An 18,033-nucleotide genomic window follows, 5' to 3' on the forward strand; every position below is an offset into this window, starting at 1 on the left:
CTGTTAGTATGAAAAAGGTCAGCAACGGTGTTAGATCACTGCTGCATTTATTGTTGTTATTATTATTGGTGCAGCAAGTGTAGCATTGTTTCTGGAGACAGTCTCGCTGTGTAGCCTTGAATGGCCCCAATATTCACTATGGAGCCCAAACTTACCATCAAATCATGAACCTCCTCTCCCTGAGAAACCCAAGTGCTGGGATTGCAGGCAGACCCCACCACACCTGACTTCACCACATATCCATCCAATTTCATTTAGCCAGGAATAAAAGCAGTTCTTCTTAAATCGATCTTTGCTTGATCAGTAAGAAAACGAGAAAAACAGCCATGGCATTTCTTTAATAACCAGGCGGGCAGCTTTGAGAACTGACAGCATTCATGAACCCATCTATCTATTGTCGCGTGGATGAAACAGTAATGAATTGAGTGAGGAGGAACTTGGCATCCGGCTGCTTTTGAGAGCTGCTTAGATATAAATTTGCAACTTAAGTCATCTCTATGCAGCACTTAAATAATTGATTGGTCCGCTGGCCAATGTGTCTAATTAAAAGCTATTGTATGTCCAAGGAAAAAGGGCAGCATAAAGGAATCAAATACATGGAAGGAGAAGAGGAGACTAGAAATCGTTCCCCTAGAGGGACAAAAAGAAACTAGACATGGTCTCTCATGCCCCTTGGCTTCTCCAAAGGAGTACTGAAACGAAATCTTAACAAAACCGATTTGCACCCGTTGGAAGGGAAGAAGCCCTTTTAAGCGGGAGCCTGACTTCATAACGGACAGGTCCTGTCATGCTAATCTAATCTTCTGAGATGAAAATGAAAGGCAGGGGAGATCCAGGAAGAAGATTTATATGTAACTCATTTAGGCTGGAGATAGGATTTGGATGTGTTGCTATGTGCTACGTCCATCATCCTCCACCTTGCCGCGTGAGATAGCAGGCACCAGAGTCTCGCTGTCTACCTGGAGATAGATGGAAGGCTAAGTTCGAGGCCCAGGGTTATCAGTGCTCCTGACCACAGTCTGGCACTTGGGTGGCAGTGCACACACATGGGCATTGTGTGCTCGCTATACCTACCGGAGGAATAGCAAAATGTTTTAAAGGTATAGAGAAAGAAGGTAAAAAACAACACTGTCCAGGACAGTCAGTAAACTGCTTGCCGTGGGTCACAGGAGCCTGTTTTGGATCTCTTGCACCCATATATAAGAAGCCTGGGTGCATCTGTAACCCTAGCTCTGATTGACGCGGGGAGCTGGGGAAGAAAGAAGCAATTCTCTGAAGCTCAGTGATCAGTTAGTTTAGCCTAATCTGAGTGTCCAGTTCAGTGAGAGACCGTCCCCTCCCCCCTAAAAAAATGGCGAGTGAGTGCTGAGGAAGACACTGTACATCAACCTCTGACCTCCACACAAAACACACATGCACATTCACAGGAACACCTACATACACAGCATACACACATGCACACAAACATACACACACACACACACACACACACACACACACCACATGGACACAAAGAACACCACATGCACACTCTTTTCTCATCTTTCTTAGGACACATTCCAAAGCTAATGTTATTATTTAAAGCAGATACAATTACTTCGTGTATGTTGATGTTATGTTCCCTTGAACTCACGGGAGACCCGGGGCATATGCTTCCTTTTTATCTCGCACAGCATTTAGTAGATATGTGATTGATTGGCCAGTGGTAAGACTGGAAAGGACCTGCTGTAAGGATCTGCAACAAAAGAATATTACCAAGGCTATTGCTAAGGGGTGGAGGCAAGAGAGAGGAGCATGGGAATAAGGCTTAGGGAGCTTGGGAAACTAGCTGTATAGTGTCATGGAGGCCAGGCTCTTTCTGCATGGCTGCGGCCATCCTGAGCTGAGGTGGGAAGGAATGCATGCATAGGTGGCTCAGATGGGCGCTTCTGCAGTGACTGAAGAAGCGCAAGCCCTCGGGTGCTGCAGGGCCCTGGCTTGGATCTCTCTACCTTCTTTCCTACCAGCAACCTTGAACAAGTCATTTAACTCTCCCAAGCTCGCTGTCTCAATTGGTAAGAAAGAGAAAGTAATGAGGCTTACTGCATAGGGTTATGAGAATTAATTTGCATAATGCTTAGACAGCACAGAACACACTGCGAGCGGTGCAATAAATATTGTTCTAGGAACTGTGAGAAATTATCTGTGTATGAGGACACATGCTTGCAATCCCAGCACTCAGGAGGAGGAGGTAGGAGGATCAAAAGTTCAAGAGTATCCTTAGCTACATAGGGAGTTCAAGAGAAGCCTGGGCTACAAAGAACACTTTATCTGAAAGCTCAAAAAACAACAGAGCCCCAAGAAATGAAAAAAAAAAAGAAAAGATGTCTAGGAAGAAAAAGGCTGAGTGGCTTAATAGTAATCTTTGTGCATAACATACTATGACCCTGCTGGACACCAATTTTATGGTTGCATGACATCTCTTATTGTTCTTCTGTGCCTTCACCAAAGAGACTATGCCAATGAGCAGGTTTAATCTTCACCACAGTGGAACTGGGATAGAGACAGGGCATAATTCTGCAGGGCTCACTGGCCCCTACAGCCAGAGGGAATGGTGACATTTTCTTTCAAGGTTTAGGACACATAATTTGGGTGACAGATTTCTTGAAGCACACTCCAAGGAAGGAGCTGTGAATGATGATAGTGTAGTCTCAGGTCACCACCTTGAGAGTGGCAAAATGGTCCTTAAGTTGTTCATCACCTTCTTTTATAGGAGCCATTCTGCTGGGCCCAAGTTGAAATGGAAGAGTATTAGGGTCGGGGAACAAGTGGTTGGTTGGTGTGTGTGTGTGTACACGTGTGTGTGTGTGTGTGTGTGTGTGTGTGTGTGTGTGTGTGGTACGTAAGTGGAGGACAGAGGGTAGTCCAAGTGTCATTCCTTGGGTACTGTCCACCTTTTTATTTGTGAAAGAAGCTCACTCATTGACATGGAGTTTACATTGTTGTTAGGACTGAACAGCTTCTGAACCCTTTCTCTAGCCCTGAAATTGCAAGGGAGATCCTGACTTTGAGACCAGGCTAAGGCAGTAAGTATGGGCCACCACAACCAGAGTTTTTCTATGTGGACTTTTGAGATCAAACTCAGATCCCCAACTTTCAAACTAAGAGTGTTACCAACTGAGCTATGGTCCCACCTGTCATTTTGTGAAGACATCTTCATATTCTTTGTAGAGTATTCAGTGAGTTGTTTTGTATGCTATGTATGTTATTTGTATGTTATGTATGTTAGGTATGTTGTGACTTTGTAGAGTATCTGGTGTTCTTTGTAGAGTTTTCAGTGAATTGCTGTGAACTGTGGAGATGCTGGAGACCACTGGGGGTAGTTTAAAAACAAATCTCAAAGAGCCTAGAGAGTCAGCTCAGTCACTAAGAATACTTAGCGTTGTTGTGGAGGTCAAGGTTTGTTTCCCAGCTCCATGTTGAACCTCACAACCTTGTGTAACTCTATTTCCAGGGGATCTGGTGCCCTCTTCTGGCCTCTCTAGGCATTGTACTGTGTGGTGCACATACAAACACAGACCAAATATGCACAGATAATAAAGTAAAAAAAAATTCCTTTTTAAAAATAAAAATACATGATTATTATTTTACCTGTCAAATTCTTAGTTCTAGGAAGAATTAGAATGGCATTGTTTTCTGCTTGAGAGTTGCTAGAATTATTGCTACCCTCTGTCGATTTCCCAGCTAAATGAGGAAGTTATTTCTGTTCTTCTAGGTCCCAAAAGGGACAGTGAACACAGGGCTAGCTTTGGAGCTGTGGGGATTCCCAATGATGTTCTGATCTGAGGATTTTAAAAAGGAGGCAAATGAAGAAGTCTGGGACCTGGGCTGCAGTGAGGTCTCAGTAGCAAAGGTGAGGTCTGGGAGGTTGACAAGGTCAATACTGGTAAACCAGAGAGAACAGACTAAGTCAGAAGAAGTAACTTGGTTTGAAGCTAATTCTGCAACATCCCCAATTAAGTACTCCTTTGTATGGATAGATGGGAAGGCTCTGTTCTAGAACTGCAGACGGGACTATGTGACTGGTGAGTAGGTGTAGTTTGGTTTCCCCTGTGGTAGGCTGAGAGCTGGCATCTGCCTGGCACATGGTCCCTGCTTATATTCTCTAGGTAGCTTTCCCCATTAGAGTTAGAGGGATAGACAACAAAAGATAAAAGTTAGGAATTCCGAAACCTTTTATGTTTATTGCCATTTATATACATCTATGTATGTATGTTGAATGTATGTATTGAGGCCAGCCTGGCCTCAAACTCATGATCTCACTGTCTTAGCTTGGTCTCAAACTCAGGATCTTATTGCCTTAGCCTTCCAAGTGCTAGGATTTACAGGTATGTACTGCCAGGCCTTGCCTAAGCTAGTTTTTTTTCTTTAAAATATAATTTCTTTATCTATTTTTATTTATTTTGGATGTGTGTGTATGTGTGTGTTATATGTGTGTGTACATGTTCCGTGACATACATGGGAAGGTCAGAGAGCAAATTAGGAAAGATGATTCTCTCTCTCTACCCTGTGGGGTTCCAGGGAATCAACAATTATCAAGCTTAGTAGCGAGTGTCTTTACCTACTGAACTATCTTACTGGTCCAAGGATCTCTGACTCTTAAGGATTTAGTGGCCAGTGTCAACTCATGCTAAGAATGAGCCATCAAGAAAATTGGATAATTCTGGGAAAGGAGAGAGGTTTTCTGTTTAAAGCAAACAGCAGTAACAATAAGTTCAACAAAATTCAGAGAAACTTTTGTGCAGCTAACCCAACACATGATGCCAAACACGAGATGCCATTGTTATGCCATTACAGACCACTATATCTGGAGATCTGAACAGTGGATTTAGGGAGAGTCAGAGAGCTTTCTCACACTTAACCTTGATACAGGATTCCCTACCACAGGGCACAAGTCAGCAACTCTCAGCACCTTGTGCAAGATCAAGTAACCCTCGTGATATCATTCAGACTGGTGTGCGTATGCAAGCCAGGGTCTTCAGAAGTCACAAATCAATGCGAAGACACTGGCATTAGTAACTTAGTAGTAACCTCACTGCAGAACGGGAGTCAGAGCTGGGAGAGGTAAGAGGAACTTGTATCTGTGTGGAACTGGGTTTAGGCAGGTTGTCAGCAACCGCACAAAGTACGTGGAGGTTCTGAAGAGAGCTCTTCACCTGGCAGAGACTGGAATAAAAGCCAGGACACGAAGAAACAACTTGGGCTGGGCACAGCCCATGGTAGGTACGCCGGAAAGTGGGCTTAATCTAGATGACCGAGAATATCTGTCCAAGCCCATGGCCAGCTTTACGTGTGGAGAGGGTGGTTCCTCGGTAGTCCCAGTTTAAATATTAGCAGTCAGCTACCTGCTGGTCATTATTTTGGTCCTCTGAGTGAGCTGGGCAGGAAGGTACTGCCAAGTTGTTGCTGGCATTTAAAAAAAATGACAACAAAACAAAATCAAAACCACCTTCCTGTGTGCTATTTTATTTTTATTTCTTGAGCAATTCAAAATGCCTTCCTAAGACAAGTGGCCAGATTGAGTTGAGGGATGTGGATAGATTCTAAGCTATTTTGACTGTGAATACCTGTATTTTACTGTCTGCAATGAGTGATCTCTTTTCCAAACCAGAGACACAGGGAAATTATTCACTGATGTTTAGTGGGGGGAAAAAACTTTCTCAAAAAAAAAAAACAAAACAAAAACAAAACAAAACAAAAACTTCTTGCTGGGTTTAGCCATTGGAGACAATGGTTTGTTAATTGGTGCCAACTGAGTGTGACTGATCCTCATTCAGAAGTCAGCCATGCTTACTAACTCTGCTCTCTCCATATGGAGCAACAGAGGACAAAGAGAGCCTTGTTTTCCAGGGATTCTTAAAGAGACCCATGGGGACAAATACAGTCCCTGTACCTAGAAGCAGGGTTTTGTTGTATTTGGCCTTTCAGGAGGCCCCAGCGCTCTTAGCTTAATCAAATAGAAAGGTAGAGGACCTTCGCCTTTGTCAAGGCCTTGTTCCCCTCCGTATAGGAACATGATGTTCCGACCAAACACACATGAGGAGCTGGGAATGGTAATTTGAGGCAAATGTCAACATATTTACTCTGAAAAATGTTGCTTGTACATCAGGGATGTCGCTGGCTTGTCCTTAACCCTTTTCTTTAGTAGCAATTATAATTCTGTGGACTCTACCCTTTTGGTTTCAGCTAAATAAAGAGATTTTGATAGCGCAAGTGTTTGGGGTTTAGTGTTTCATATTTAAAAAGAAGTGGTTTGTTTTTCCCTCTTAGTAATTAGGTTCTTATGGTACCTTTTTTTTGAATTCTGTCTATGACCATATCTACATGGAGATAAGTATGGAACACATTTAATTTTATATAGATTTCACTAAATAAATTGAGTCTGATTACTGATGAATTTATTATCTAATTAATGTTAGCTTAATATTTACACTATTTTTTTACCCACTTCATTGCTTAAAAAATGCTTCATTTCTCCTCCTGTTATACTCCATCCCATTCCCTGTTTATTTGAAAGTATATCTATTGCCGAAAGCATCTCAGCTAGGGTTGGACGAAAGTTGGGAGGGGGGAAGCAGTAGAGAGGACGAGGGAGGACCTGGAGGGGAGGGAGTAGGAGTAGATTTGATCAAAACACATTATATGCATGTATGAAATTCTCAATTAAAAAAATATATCTCTTCCATCACAGAACCTGGTTGTTGCTCAGACTCATCAGCTTGCTCTTTTACAGAAAAGAGGCCTTTTAGCAAAAATACAGCCCATCAGAGAACTGTTTTGATCTGTGGAATGGAGGCCATAGAGAGGAATTTTAATTTAAGATGAAATGGAATAGGCTTGTTAAGATTTTGACAGTCCTGGTACATCACTGAGCACAAACACAGTGCAGCAATTCTCTCCATGTTTCTCAGCCCTTTCCTGGGATTCAGGGCTAGATCTCTGCCGGGTATCCTAGTAGGGGTGGGGATCAGCTGGGCATCCTATTGGGGGTGGGGATCAGCTGGGCATCCTATTGGGGGTGGGGATCAGCTGGGCATCCTAGTAGGAGTGGATCAGCTGAGCATCCTAGCAGGGGTGGATCAGCTGGGTATTCTAGTGGGGATGGTGATCAGCTGGGCATCCTAGCAGGGGTGGATCAGCTGGGCATCCTAGCAGGGGTGGATCAGCTGGGCATCGTAATGGGGGTGGGGATCAGCTGGGCATCCTAGTAGGAGTGGATCAGCTGGGTATCCTGTCAGGGATGGATTAGCTGGGTATCCTAGCAGGGGTGGATCAGCTGGGTATTCTAGTGGGGTTGTGATCGAAATTTGCATTCTCTCCTTTCTTCTTCCTCAAGGGCTTCTTGGTACACAATTTTCTGAGACATGGGATGTTGGGGGAGCCAGGGAGACATTCTCAAAGCAAATATCTTCAAGTTGTGTTTTAATGGCTTATGTTTAGGGTAACAAAACAGAGAATGCCCATCAGCGAGGAGAATGGAGCCAAAGTCTAGGATGTAGCAAACCTGTCTTTGGAAGAACAAGAATGCTGTCTTCTAGGGGAAGGGATTAATTACCCAGAGTGGCTTTTAAAGGACCCTGACCAAGCTGCTGGAATTTATGTTTGTGGACTTTTGAGTGCTCAGTGTTCTTCATGCCTGGGTTTAAAGAAAACAAGCCTGGCATTTGACAGGCAAGAAAACTCCAGATCCTCTGCCTAGAGTTTAAATTGTGTACTTAGGTAGGTTGTGACATTTTTCATTCCTTCCTTCCTTCCTTCCTTCCTTCCTTCCTTCCTTCCTTCCTTCCTTATTTCCTTCCTTCCTTCCTTATTTCCTTCCTTCCTTCCTTCCTTCCTTCCTTCCTTCCTTCCTTATTTCCTTCCTTCCTTCCTTCCTTCCTTATTTCCTTCCTTCCTTCCTTCCTTCCTTATTTCCTTCCTTCCTTCGTTCCTTCCTTCCTTCGTTCCTTTTGAGACAGTGTTTCTTTGTGTAACAACCCTAGCTGTTCTGGAACTACCTCTGTAGACCAGGCTGGTCTCAGACTCACAGAGATCCGCCTGCCTCTGTCCCGAGTGTTAGGATTAAAGGTGTGTGCCACCACCGCCCTGCGTGGCATGTTTAAGTAATGGCGCGGCTGGAAAAGATCAGAGATGTTCCCATATCGTAAGCCATGGCACACAAAACAGACATCATTCAAACTGATCTTTGGTAGCCAATTTCAGCCTTGGCGAGCTGAAGAGAAACAGTGGGCATGGTCTGAGGATTGGCCATCTACAAAGGATGTGATCTCTCGCCATTCAGATAGAGGAAGTCTCCCCTTTAGTGTGGAAGAAAAGATTCTATCCCTGATGTAACTTATCCTCTTCTGTGAATGTTCAAGAACTCTGAAAGGATGCCCAGGAATTCTCTCAGAGCTGCGGTGGTAACCTGGATTCTCACCCCATCATTTCATCCTTGCTTTCTAAATCTGGTGGGGTGAAGATGTATCAGTGGAAGCCTAGCAGATCTAGACTTTCAGAGACACAGATTCTTCTCCAAGGGGACCCTCAGCGACTGTAGGTAAGGATGTCAGTTAGTGTGGTCCCTGTGGAAATCCACATGCAGGCTCCTTAGAAAACTGCAGTAGTTTTCTAAGTTCTGCCACCCAGGGCATGCACAGCCACAGGGGTCTCAGGTGGGACATGGACAGCTGAACATCCACGATTATTGTGGCACTGTTCACAACAGTCAGATGCTGGAGCCACCTGGGTATTGGAAGGAAGAATGAGATAACATTGGCAGTGAGTTGGATCTGCATAACATCATGTTAAACAAGACAAGCTGGGCTCAGAAAGATGGGTTTTCTTTCCCATGTGGAATCCAGATGAAAAAAGATGGAGGAGTCCTGAAGGAAGAAAGGGCACTAGGAGAAGGAAAGGAGTGGGAAGGGGTGGAGAGTGAGGACTAGGAAGGGTGAGGAATAGTGAATATTCAGCAAGAGTTTGATACACATGAATGCAAATGTCACAATGAATCCCATCTCCCTGTACAATCAATATACATATATACATACATTTTTATGTAAAATTATCCAAATGCCCCAGTAGTACCATTATCCCTATGATGTTATGAAGTCCCAAGAATAATACAAAAGATGTCAAGATACAAGAAAAACTAATCAAGGTAGTAAGCTAACAATAGATTTTAGAATTGCAGCATCTGAGAAAGCAAGATTTTATTTGCCTATTTAGTGAATTACCTACTATGTGTTTGTGTGTGGTGTATGCATGTGTGAACAAGCAAGCAGTTTGTTCACTGAGCAATCTTCCTAACCCAGAGAAAGAAAGGTTTTAGCAGAAAGACACACGTGTTGGCCCTGTGGATATCTGGTCAGCTGGAGTGTTCCAGGCAGAAAGAGTAAGGAAGTGAAATATGAGGTCATGGTCTCTGGTGGGTAAGGAGATTCCAAATCAAGAGCATTGGCTGCTTCTTTCAGTGAATATGGAAGACATGGAGGGCTGGGACCGAGAGCACATGATTGATTTACTTCTAAAGGAATCACCCTGCTGCTTTTTAAACAGAGAATAGAGGGGGTTGGAGCAGAAGTGGCTGGGTCATTTAGCAGCTATTATGGTAACAGGGTGAAGGAGGTCATGTCTTGCTAGTACAAGGCAAGGACTGCCCATTTGGTAAGTCCTTCTGTATATGTGTTGCTTCTATTGGTTAATGAATAAATCTTTTCTCAGCCAGTGGCTTAGCAGAATAGAGCAAAGTGGAAATTCCAAGCAGAGAGAGGAAGAAAGAAGGCAGAGCGAGGGAGACGCCATGTAGCCACCACCAAAGGAGACAGATGCCCAGGGAACCTTACCAGTAAACCATGAGCTTCGTGGTAAAATACAAAATAATAGAAATGGGTTAATTTAAGATGTAAGAGCTAGCCAGTAAGAAGCAAGAGCTAATAGGCCAAGCTATTAATACAGTTAATATATAATTATTAATTTAATTATACAGTTTCTATATAATTATTTCGGATCTGGGTAGCCGAGAAATGAAGGAGCAGCCTCCATTTATAGGTCACATGCCTCTGTAAACCTGACTCTCGGGCAAGTGAAGACAGGTGGACTCCTGGAACAGCTTAACCTCTCTAGACAATACTGAGCTTTGGGTAAAGTGAGACACTGTGTCAGAAAAAAGAGAAAAGTGGAACTTCTATCTTACTCTTTGTTCTATTGTTGTGAAGAGACACCATGACCAAGGCAACTATATAAAGCATTCAATTGGCATTTACTTACAGTTTCAGAGGTTTAATCCATTGTCACCATGACAGGAAGCATGGCAGCATGTGGGCAGGCACTCCAGCAGTAGCTCAGAGCTATATCCTGATCTGTAGACAGAGGGAGAAACTCTGGCCTTGATGGGCTTTTGAAACCTCAAAACCCACCCCTGGTGATAAACTTCCTATCCCCAGGGGCATACTTCTCACCCCCAGTGACACATTTCCTCCAACAAGGTCACACCTTTTAATCCTTCTAATCCTTTTAAATAATGCCATTGCCTAGTGACCAAGCACTCAAAGATAGTAGCCTACAAGGGCCATTCTTATTCAATCTACCATAGGAAGGTGATTCAGGAGAACACCCCTGGCCTCCACACATATGTAGAGATACAAGCATGTGTGCTGTGTGATGTATATAGATAAACACATGTCATAAACTTTCTGCACATGGGAGGTAAACTTGCCTGCTGTCTTGTGATAGGCATTATGGTAGAGACACAAACACACAGCTGGAAAGGTACCTGGGAGGACAAACCTGCTCCTGGGAGTTAAAAGAGACCACATATGTCAGAGAACAACCAAGGACCTAGGTCTTGAAGGTGAGAATATAGCTAAAGAGAGCAGTGGGAAGGAACCTTCAGCAGATAAGAATGAAGCTCCTGTTTCAGGATGATGGACAGGTCACTGACTTCTGAGGCTCATCCCACTAAGAAATATACCTTCTACCAATGCATTTCTTTTTCTTTTTTTTTTTTTTTTGGTTTTTCAAGACAGGGTTTCTCTGCAGCTTTAGAGCCTGTCCTGGAGCTAGCTCTTGTAGACCAGGCTGGTCTCAAACTCACAGAGATCTGCCTGCCTCTGCCTCCTGAGTGCTGGGATTAAAGGCGTGCGCCACCACCGCCTGGCTCTACCAATGCATTTCTGATATTCAGCTACACGTTTTCACCCTAGTTCTAATATCTCCAGTCGATGGGCAGAGGATTATCTTTCTACGGCATGAATCACCATGAGTTGAACATAAATATTATGTTTCAATGTTTCTTCTTTTAATTTTTATTTCTGTGTAATGTATGTGTGCTTGTGTACATGTGTAATGTATGTGTGTTTGGGTGCATGTGTAATGTATGTGTGTTTGGGTACATGTGTAATGTATGTGTGTTTGGGTGCATGTGTAATGTATGTGTGTTTGGGTACATGTGTAATGTATGTGTGTTTGGGTGCATGTGTAATGTATGTGTGTTTGGGTACATGTGTAATGTATGTGTGTTTGGGTACTTGTGTAATGTATGTGTGTTTGGGTACATGTGTAATGTATGTGTGTTTGGGTGCATGTGTAATGTATGTGTGTTTGTTTGGGTGCATGTGTAATGTATGTGTGTTTGGGTACATGTGTAATGTATGTGTGTTTAGGTACATGCGTAATGTATGTGTGTTTGGGTACATGCGTAATGTATGTGTGTTTGGGTACATGCGTAATGTATGTGTGTTTGGGTACATGTGTAATGTATGTGTGTTTGGGTACATGTGTAATGTATGTGTGTTTGGGTACATGTGTAATGTATGTGTGTTTGGGTACATGTGTAATGTATGTGTGTTTGGGTACATGTGTAATGTATGTGTGTTTGGGTGCATGTGTAATGTATGTGTGTTTGTTTGGGTGCATGTGTAATGTATGTGTGTTTGGGTGCATGTGTAATGTATGTGTGTTTGGGTACATGTGTAATGTATGTGTGTTTAGGTACATGCGTAATGTATGTGTGTTTGGGTACATGCGTAATGTATGTGTGTTTGGGTACATGCGTAATGTATGTGTGTTTGGGTACATGTGTAATGTATGTGTGTTTGGGTACATGTGTAATGTATGTGTGTTTGGGTACATGTGTAATGTATGTGTGTTTGGGTACATGTGTAATGTATGTGTGTTTGGGTACATGTGTAATGTATGTGTGTTTGGGTACATGTGCAAGCACATCTGTGCATGTGAAGTTCAGTGCTCTGCGTTAGTTGTTTTTCTCTATCACTGTTCACCTTATCTTTTGAGAAAGAGTCTCTCACTGTACCTGATGCCCATCGACTGGCAAAACTGGCTGGCTAGTGAGCTCCAGGGACATGCCTGTCTCTATACCACTGAGCTAGGGTGACATCAGGTACAACCATGTTCAGCATTTTTGTTTTGAAGCATGACTGCTGGAGATCCAAACTCATGTTCCCCATGCTTGCAAGGCAGGCATTGTACCATGTGAGCCATCTTCCCAGCCCCTCTATTTAAATTCTTGAAGACACACCTCTTTCTATGATTATAAAACGGGGGTAAGTGGAGTCAGTTCCATGGAAAACAGGCTGAAGGTGAAGGCAAGACGTAGGCTGATTAAGGAAGGATCTTGACATCAACACAAGAAAGGGGAAGGAAGCTAAAACTGGACTGCGCAGAAGGCGAAGTACAGGTGATGTAGTTGTAATGGGCACTCTTACTGAATTTGTGGGGAATTCAGAAGTGTGACAGAGGTCTCTGGACTTAGAGCAAAGGGGCTAGGACTTTATACACCTTGTCAGCCAATCATGCAAGATTCTGTATTCCAGGAAGAGGTTATAATTGTAGACAAACGGCTCATTTCATCTGAGAGACAGTGCTGTATGGGTTGGGGCACGGTACTGAGATGAAGTCTGTTGCCAGAGGCACTGGCCATTGGGATACTTAGTTCTTTATTTCAGAAGTGGATCGGTAGGGGATCTGGATGATGAAAAACTTCTCATGCTGCTAATTCTTTAGGCAGTTGTTTTCAGAGGCAGATAATGGGATGGGAAAGTACTTCTTTTTATTTCCTGTTATTAGCAAATAAACACTGCGAACATCAATGTAATGGAAGTACAGCATAAAGGTTGTAGACTGATGGCGTCTAATGTACAATCCTACCTCCCCTGTGTTAATTGCCCATCTCAGTGAAGGCAGCCTTTTATGCAGAAAGACTTTAAAGATGCTCTTAAGGCAAGCTGAAGAGCATTCATGTAATAGATTTGGTTGGGAATTTTCACTGCAGGTGGGGGGAGGTAGCTGTTCCAAGGGCCCCTGAGTCTCAAAATTTTGTAATATCATTAGGAGATAAGAATGTTCATGGGGAAAAAGTGAGCTGCACACGGAATTATGTCTCTGTTTTTCATCCTTAGTCACTAGTGGGTGATCACAGTGTGTGCTGGATGCCTGCAAAGTTGGATGTCTGACCACCTGTACTCTCCACTCCGAGCACGGATGAAGATTGTGCTTTCATTTGTGACAGAGGCCACAACTGGCAAATCCTGTCACCATTTGCAACTTAGAGAAAGATGAAAGCTTTGTTGGAAGAAAGAGCTATTCTATTACTGACCTCTGTACACCAACCTGATGTGTCAATTAAATAAACAACACTATACAGGAAGCCTTTGCCCAAGCCATAACTCTGCCTTTTGGTTTCTATTTGGCTTCACCAAACTTGATTTGGTAGCAGGTAAATGGTTGTAGTAGACATCCTTATTGAATGAGAATGACTGGCAATACAGAATGGGTAAGGCAAGCATGCTGGGGGTTGTATAGAAAAGGGGTTATATATGATGATGGGATTAGAAGGTGTGCTCAGAGTGCAGTGGGGGTGTGACACAACCATGCTAATCTTTCTTCTGTCACTCTCGTTGTAGATTAGTTTTCTTTGCGTAGTAGCTGGTAGTATCTTTATGAGTTCATTTGTGAGGCATTAAGAAGAAGACCAAAAGAAGACAGGGTCGAGTTCTTGTTTAACAGATTTTTCATTCTCTAAGTTCAATATCATTAACCCTGACCATCTGAGATGGACAACCGTGAGTTTTCTACAAAGCTGATTCTTGCTGTGCATATGAGCCAATTATGGCTTTACCATATGTTGGACATTGTGTGCATTCAAGAGCCTTCTTGCGATTAAATTCTCTTTACCCATTACAGAGAAGGTTGTTTTATTTCATTTGCACTTGGGATCTCCTTCTCCCTAGGTTTTGCCTATCTTAAAGTATACTGGAAGCATTTTCACTTGGTGTAATCATTGGGCCTGTGAAAAACTCACAGGATAAGATTTCCCATTTGAGAATCTCCAAGACCGTGTTTACAAGGAAATCGAGTAGATGTCTCCTCAAAGCAGCATCTATTCAAGATGAGCTGTTCTTTCAATGGGCTTTCTTTTCTGTCTTTTTTTTCCCTTGTGGTTCTCTGCGGGTCCCTGACAAGTGTTGGAATAATTAAGCTTCATTGTCTCAAATACCCACTTGTCTTAGTCATTTTAAGCTGCTATAAAAATGTCATAAAGGAGACAGCTTATCAACAGCAAGATTTGCTTTTCCTAACTCTGAAGGCTGAGAAGTCCAAGATCGTGGTGCTAGTAGATTTGGTGTCTGATAAGGACTCCCTCTTGGCTTTGTCAAGGAAGCTTCTCTCTGTATCCACTCAAAGTGGAACAGTCAAGGCTGCTCTCCGGAGTCTCCTTTATGAGGACACAAACCCTGTCTCTGAGATCTCTGCCTTCAAGACGTATCATCTCTCAAAGGACAACACATCCTTCTACTCTCATCTTGGAGGATAGGATTTACTAACAGAGAGAGACAGTACCCACTCCACATCACAGCTGTAGCCTACAACCAGAGAGCAGGTCATTTTCCCCTGAAGAACAGTCTTTGTGTTATAGGGACGTCTAAGAGCAAGGGCTAGCCAGAGTTTGGAATAGGCACATATGCTGCGTTAATTATTCTAGCGGGAATTCATTCCCTTTTCTCTAGCCATCTATTCTCATTGCTTCATCTTCCCTGCTTCTCTGGCTGTTTTAGTCTTTAGGAGGCCATCTCTGGCTTCATGTTTAAGCCCAGAGGAGACAGACACAGTAAGGGTACGCAGCATTGCACCATTGGCAGGAAGGCTCGCCGCTGCTGGAAAAACATCTCCTCCACTCTGGATATGCTAGGCTCAATGTCACCCGTTCAAGCATGAGAAGCACACATTACTCTGGCAAAGGCAAGGAGCTGGCAGCTCTCACTGTCCAACTAGGTAGGGTCTTAGATACAAGTAGGATATTTTCCGGCCTGTATTTTTTCAACAGTTGGCACTCAAGAAATGTTTGACTGTTTCTCGACTATTTATCCCTGAACCAAGAAATTGCTATATAATTTTGCTTAAAGGCTCAATTTCTTGGTCTCTTGTAACTGTACTTTAAAGCTCAGGTTGTTAGGGATGTGGTGGAGATGTCCTTTGAAGAAAGAGACGATTGTGTTAGCCTAGACTATTTTTAAATGGACAGGGGCCCTCAGATGGAAGGTGGGGGGGCACAGAGTAAGAAAAGTGACTCCATTAACCAAGAACAAATCAGGGGAATGGCTGAGAGGGCAGACTGGGGCGGTATCCATTTTGTGGTTTCAGACTCTTGTAGTTCAGGTGGACCTGAACTACAGGCTTTGACAGGACACAAGAGTAGGTAAAATGTAGCTTAAATGGAGGAGTTTAAAATGGCTTCTCCCTCAAAAGGAAAGGGAGGAAAGCAAGATGCTCAGAATTGGCTCCGTGTGTGTGTGTGTGTGTGTGTGTGTGTGTGTGTGTGTGTGTGTCTGTATGGTACACAGATCAGTCCAAGACCTGTGGCATTATATGGGATAGAAAACAAACTCTCTTCTGTAGGTTGCTTTAAAACCAAGCACAGCTACATGAAGAACCTAGCTACCAGTATTTTAATGTATGGCTTAGAGGCGCTGTTTGAGCCTTGCTCTAAGTTGCGTATCTTGTTATCTGAGCAACAGTCAGAAAACAGGTTAAGTTAATAGAGAGCGCTAGTAAGCCTGGCCTGGTGATACAAACCTGTCAATTCAGTTATTCAGACGTCCAAAGCAGCAAGATTCCAAGTTCAAAGCCAGCTGAGACAATACAGTGAGTCTAGGCCCAGCCTGGGAAACTGAGTGAGACCCATATCAGACCTTTTTCAGTGGAAAGGAGAGGGGACTCAGTGGTAAAGCAGAGCATATGAGGCCCTGGTTCAAGCTCCCATACTGTGGGGGTTGCTGTAATAGCAGCTTTATGTCCTCTTCGGTTTCCATAGCCAAGCAGCAGGTGTATTGTGAGTGAGTGGATGCACATGGGCCATGAAGACAAGTCTAAGGCAGATCCATGGTACTTTAATTTAGTTGTGCCGGTGCTGAATAATACAAGTCTCCAGACCTAAAATTTCAGCATCCCAGAGAAATGGTGTGTGTGCATGTGTGTGTGGTGTGTCTGTCTGTGACTGTGTACATGCGGGCAGCTTACCTGGCTGGTGTAAGGCATTGGACTCTTCTTTCCGCTTTCTGAGTATTTGATGTTCTACTGTGCAAATATCAATGAGTTTCCTTCTGAGGAGCTATCTTAAGCTAAGACCCTAAGGAGTTCACACAAAAAAGATTCATAGACTGATGCTGTTTCCTTTTCTAAATGCCAGGAAATACTCTTAGGGATAAATTTATTATAAATACTTAAAATTGAAAAAATGTTCAATCTTATTTTTTTAGTGAAAAATTTGAAAAGGAAAAATTTTATGAAAAAAATGAGGACCATGAACTTTTGTCTGCAGTCCATTCAGAATCCCCTGGCTATCTTTGATTTTTCTATCTCTCTCTTTTTTCCTCTACTTTGCTCTAGGACGAGTCCTCCATGTTCTTCCAGTTTGGCCCGTCCATTGAACAGCAAGCTTCCGTCATGCTTAACATCATGGAAGAATACGACTGGTACATCTTTTCCATTGTCACCACCTACTTCCCCGGCTACCAGGACTTTGTGAACAAGATCCGCAGCACCATCGAGAACAGCTTTGTGGGCTGGGAGCTGGAGGAAGTCCTCCTGTTAGACATGTCTCTGGACGACGGCGACTCAAAGATCCAGAACCAGCTGAAGAAGTTGCAAAGTCCCATCATCCTCCTCTACTGCACGAAGGAAGAAGCCACCTACATATTTGAAGTAGCTAACTCGGTTGGGCTGACCGGCTATGGTTACACATGGATTGTGCCTAGTCTGGTGGCTGGGGATACAGACACTGTGCCCGCCGAGTTTCCCACTGGGCTTATCTCTGTGTCCTATGATGAATGGGACTATGGCCTTCCTGCTAGGGTGAGAGATGGGATTGCCATCATCACCACCGCTGCTTCCGACATGCTGTCCGAGCACAGTTTCATCCCTGAGCCCAAAAGTAGTTGTTACAACACCCACGAGAAGAGGATCTACCAGTCTAACATGCTGAATAGGTAAGCTTGGAGCGTGACTGCACGAACACAGGGTGGCAACCAGGAGAGAGCTTCACAGGCAGGGGGCTTGGAGGTGCCGGACCAGGGAAAGGCCATTCAGGATGGCAGCAGGCCGAACGCTGGTCTTGAAATGGCTCCTGGTCACGGTCAAGGGATCACTTCAGTTAAACCTTGCTGGTTCATATTCTTTTTGCTTGTTTGTTTTTTGAGACAGGTTTTCTGTCTAACTGTCCTAACTGTCCTGGAGTGAGCTCTGTAGACCAGGCTGGCCTTGAACTCACAATGGACATGGTCTCTTCACCTTTCTTCCTCCCCTCTCCGTCTTCATGAGCCAGCATGCTGTGAGAGGCACCTCTCAGTCCGGTTTGTAGCAAGACTGAAAACAGGCCTCTGTTTTAGCCACTTTGTCTCAGTCTCACAAAATACCTAGAAGAAACAACTTAGAAGGAGACATATTTTTGCCCATGGTTTCAGAGGCAGAGCCCATGATGGCCAGCTTCATGGCTTC

At 43.6% G+C, this 18,033-nt stretch overlaps 1 protein-coding gene across 1 annotated transcript in view; it reads left to right on the forward strand.

The window, feature by feature from the left end:
• Positions 1-18,033, forward strand: part of Grin2b (glutamate ionotropic receptor NMDA type subunit 2B) — a 344,377-nt gene that overhangs the window by 121,804 nt on the left and 204,540 nt on the right. Inside the window, exon 6 of the mRNA XM_042054500.1 lies at positions 16,927-17,525. Within this exon, the coding sequence (XP_041910434.1) occupies positions 16,927-17,525 (599 nt within the window). The remainder of the gene's footprint in view (positions 1-16,926; positions 17,526-18,033) is intronic.

This window comes from Arvicola amphibius, chromosome 2, assembly GCF_903992535.2.
Source record: "Arvicola amphibius chromosome 2, mArvAmp1.2, whole genome shotgun sequence".
NCBI lineage: Eukaryota > Metazoa > Chordata > Mammalia > Rodentia > Cricetidae > Arvicola > Arvicola amphibius.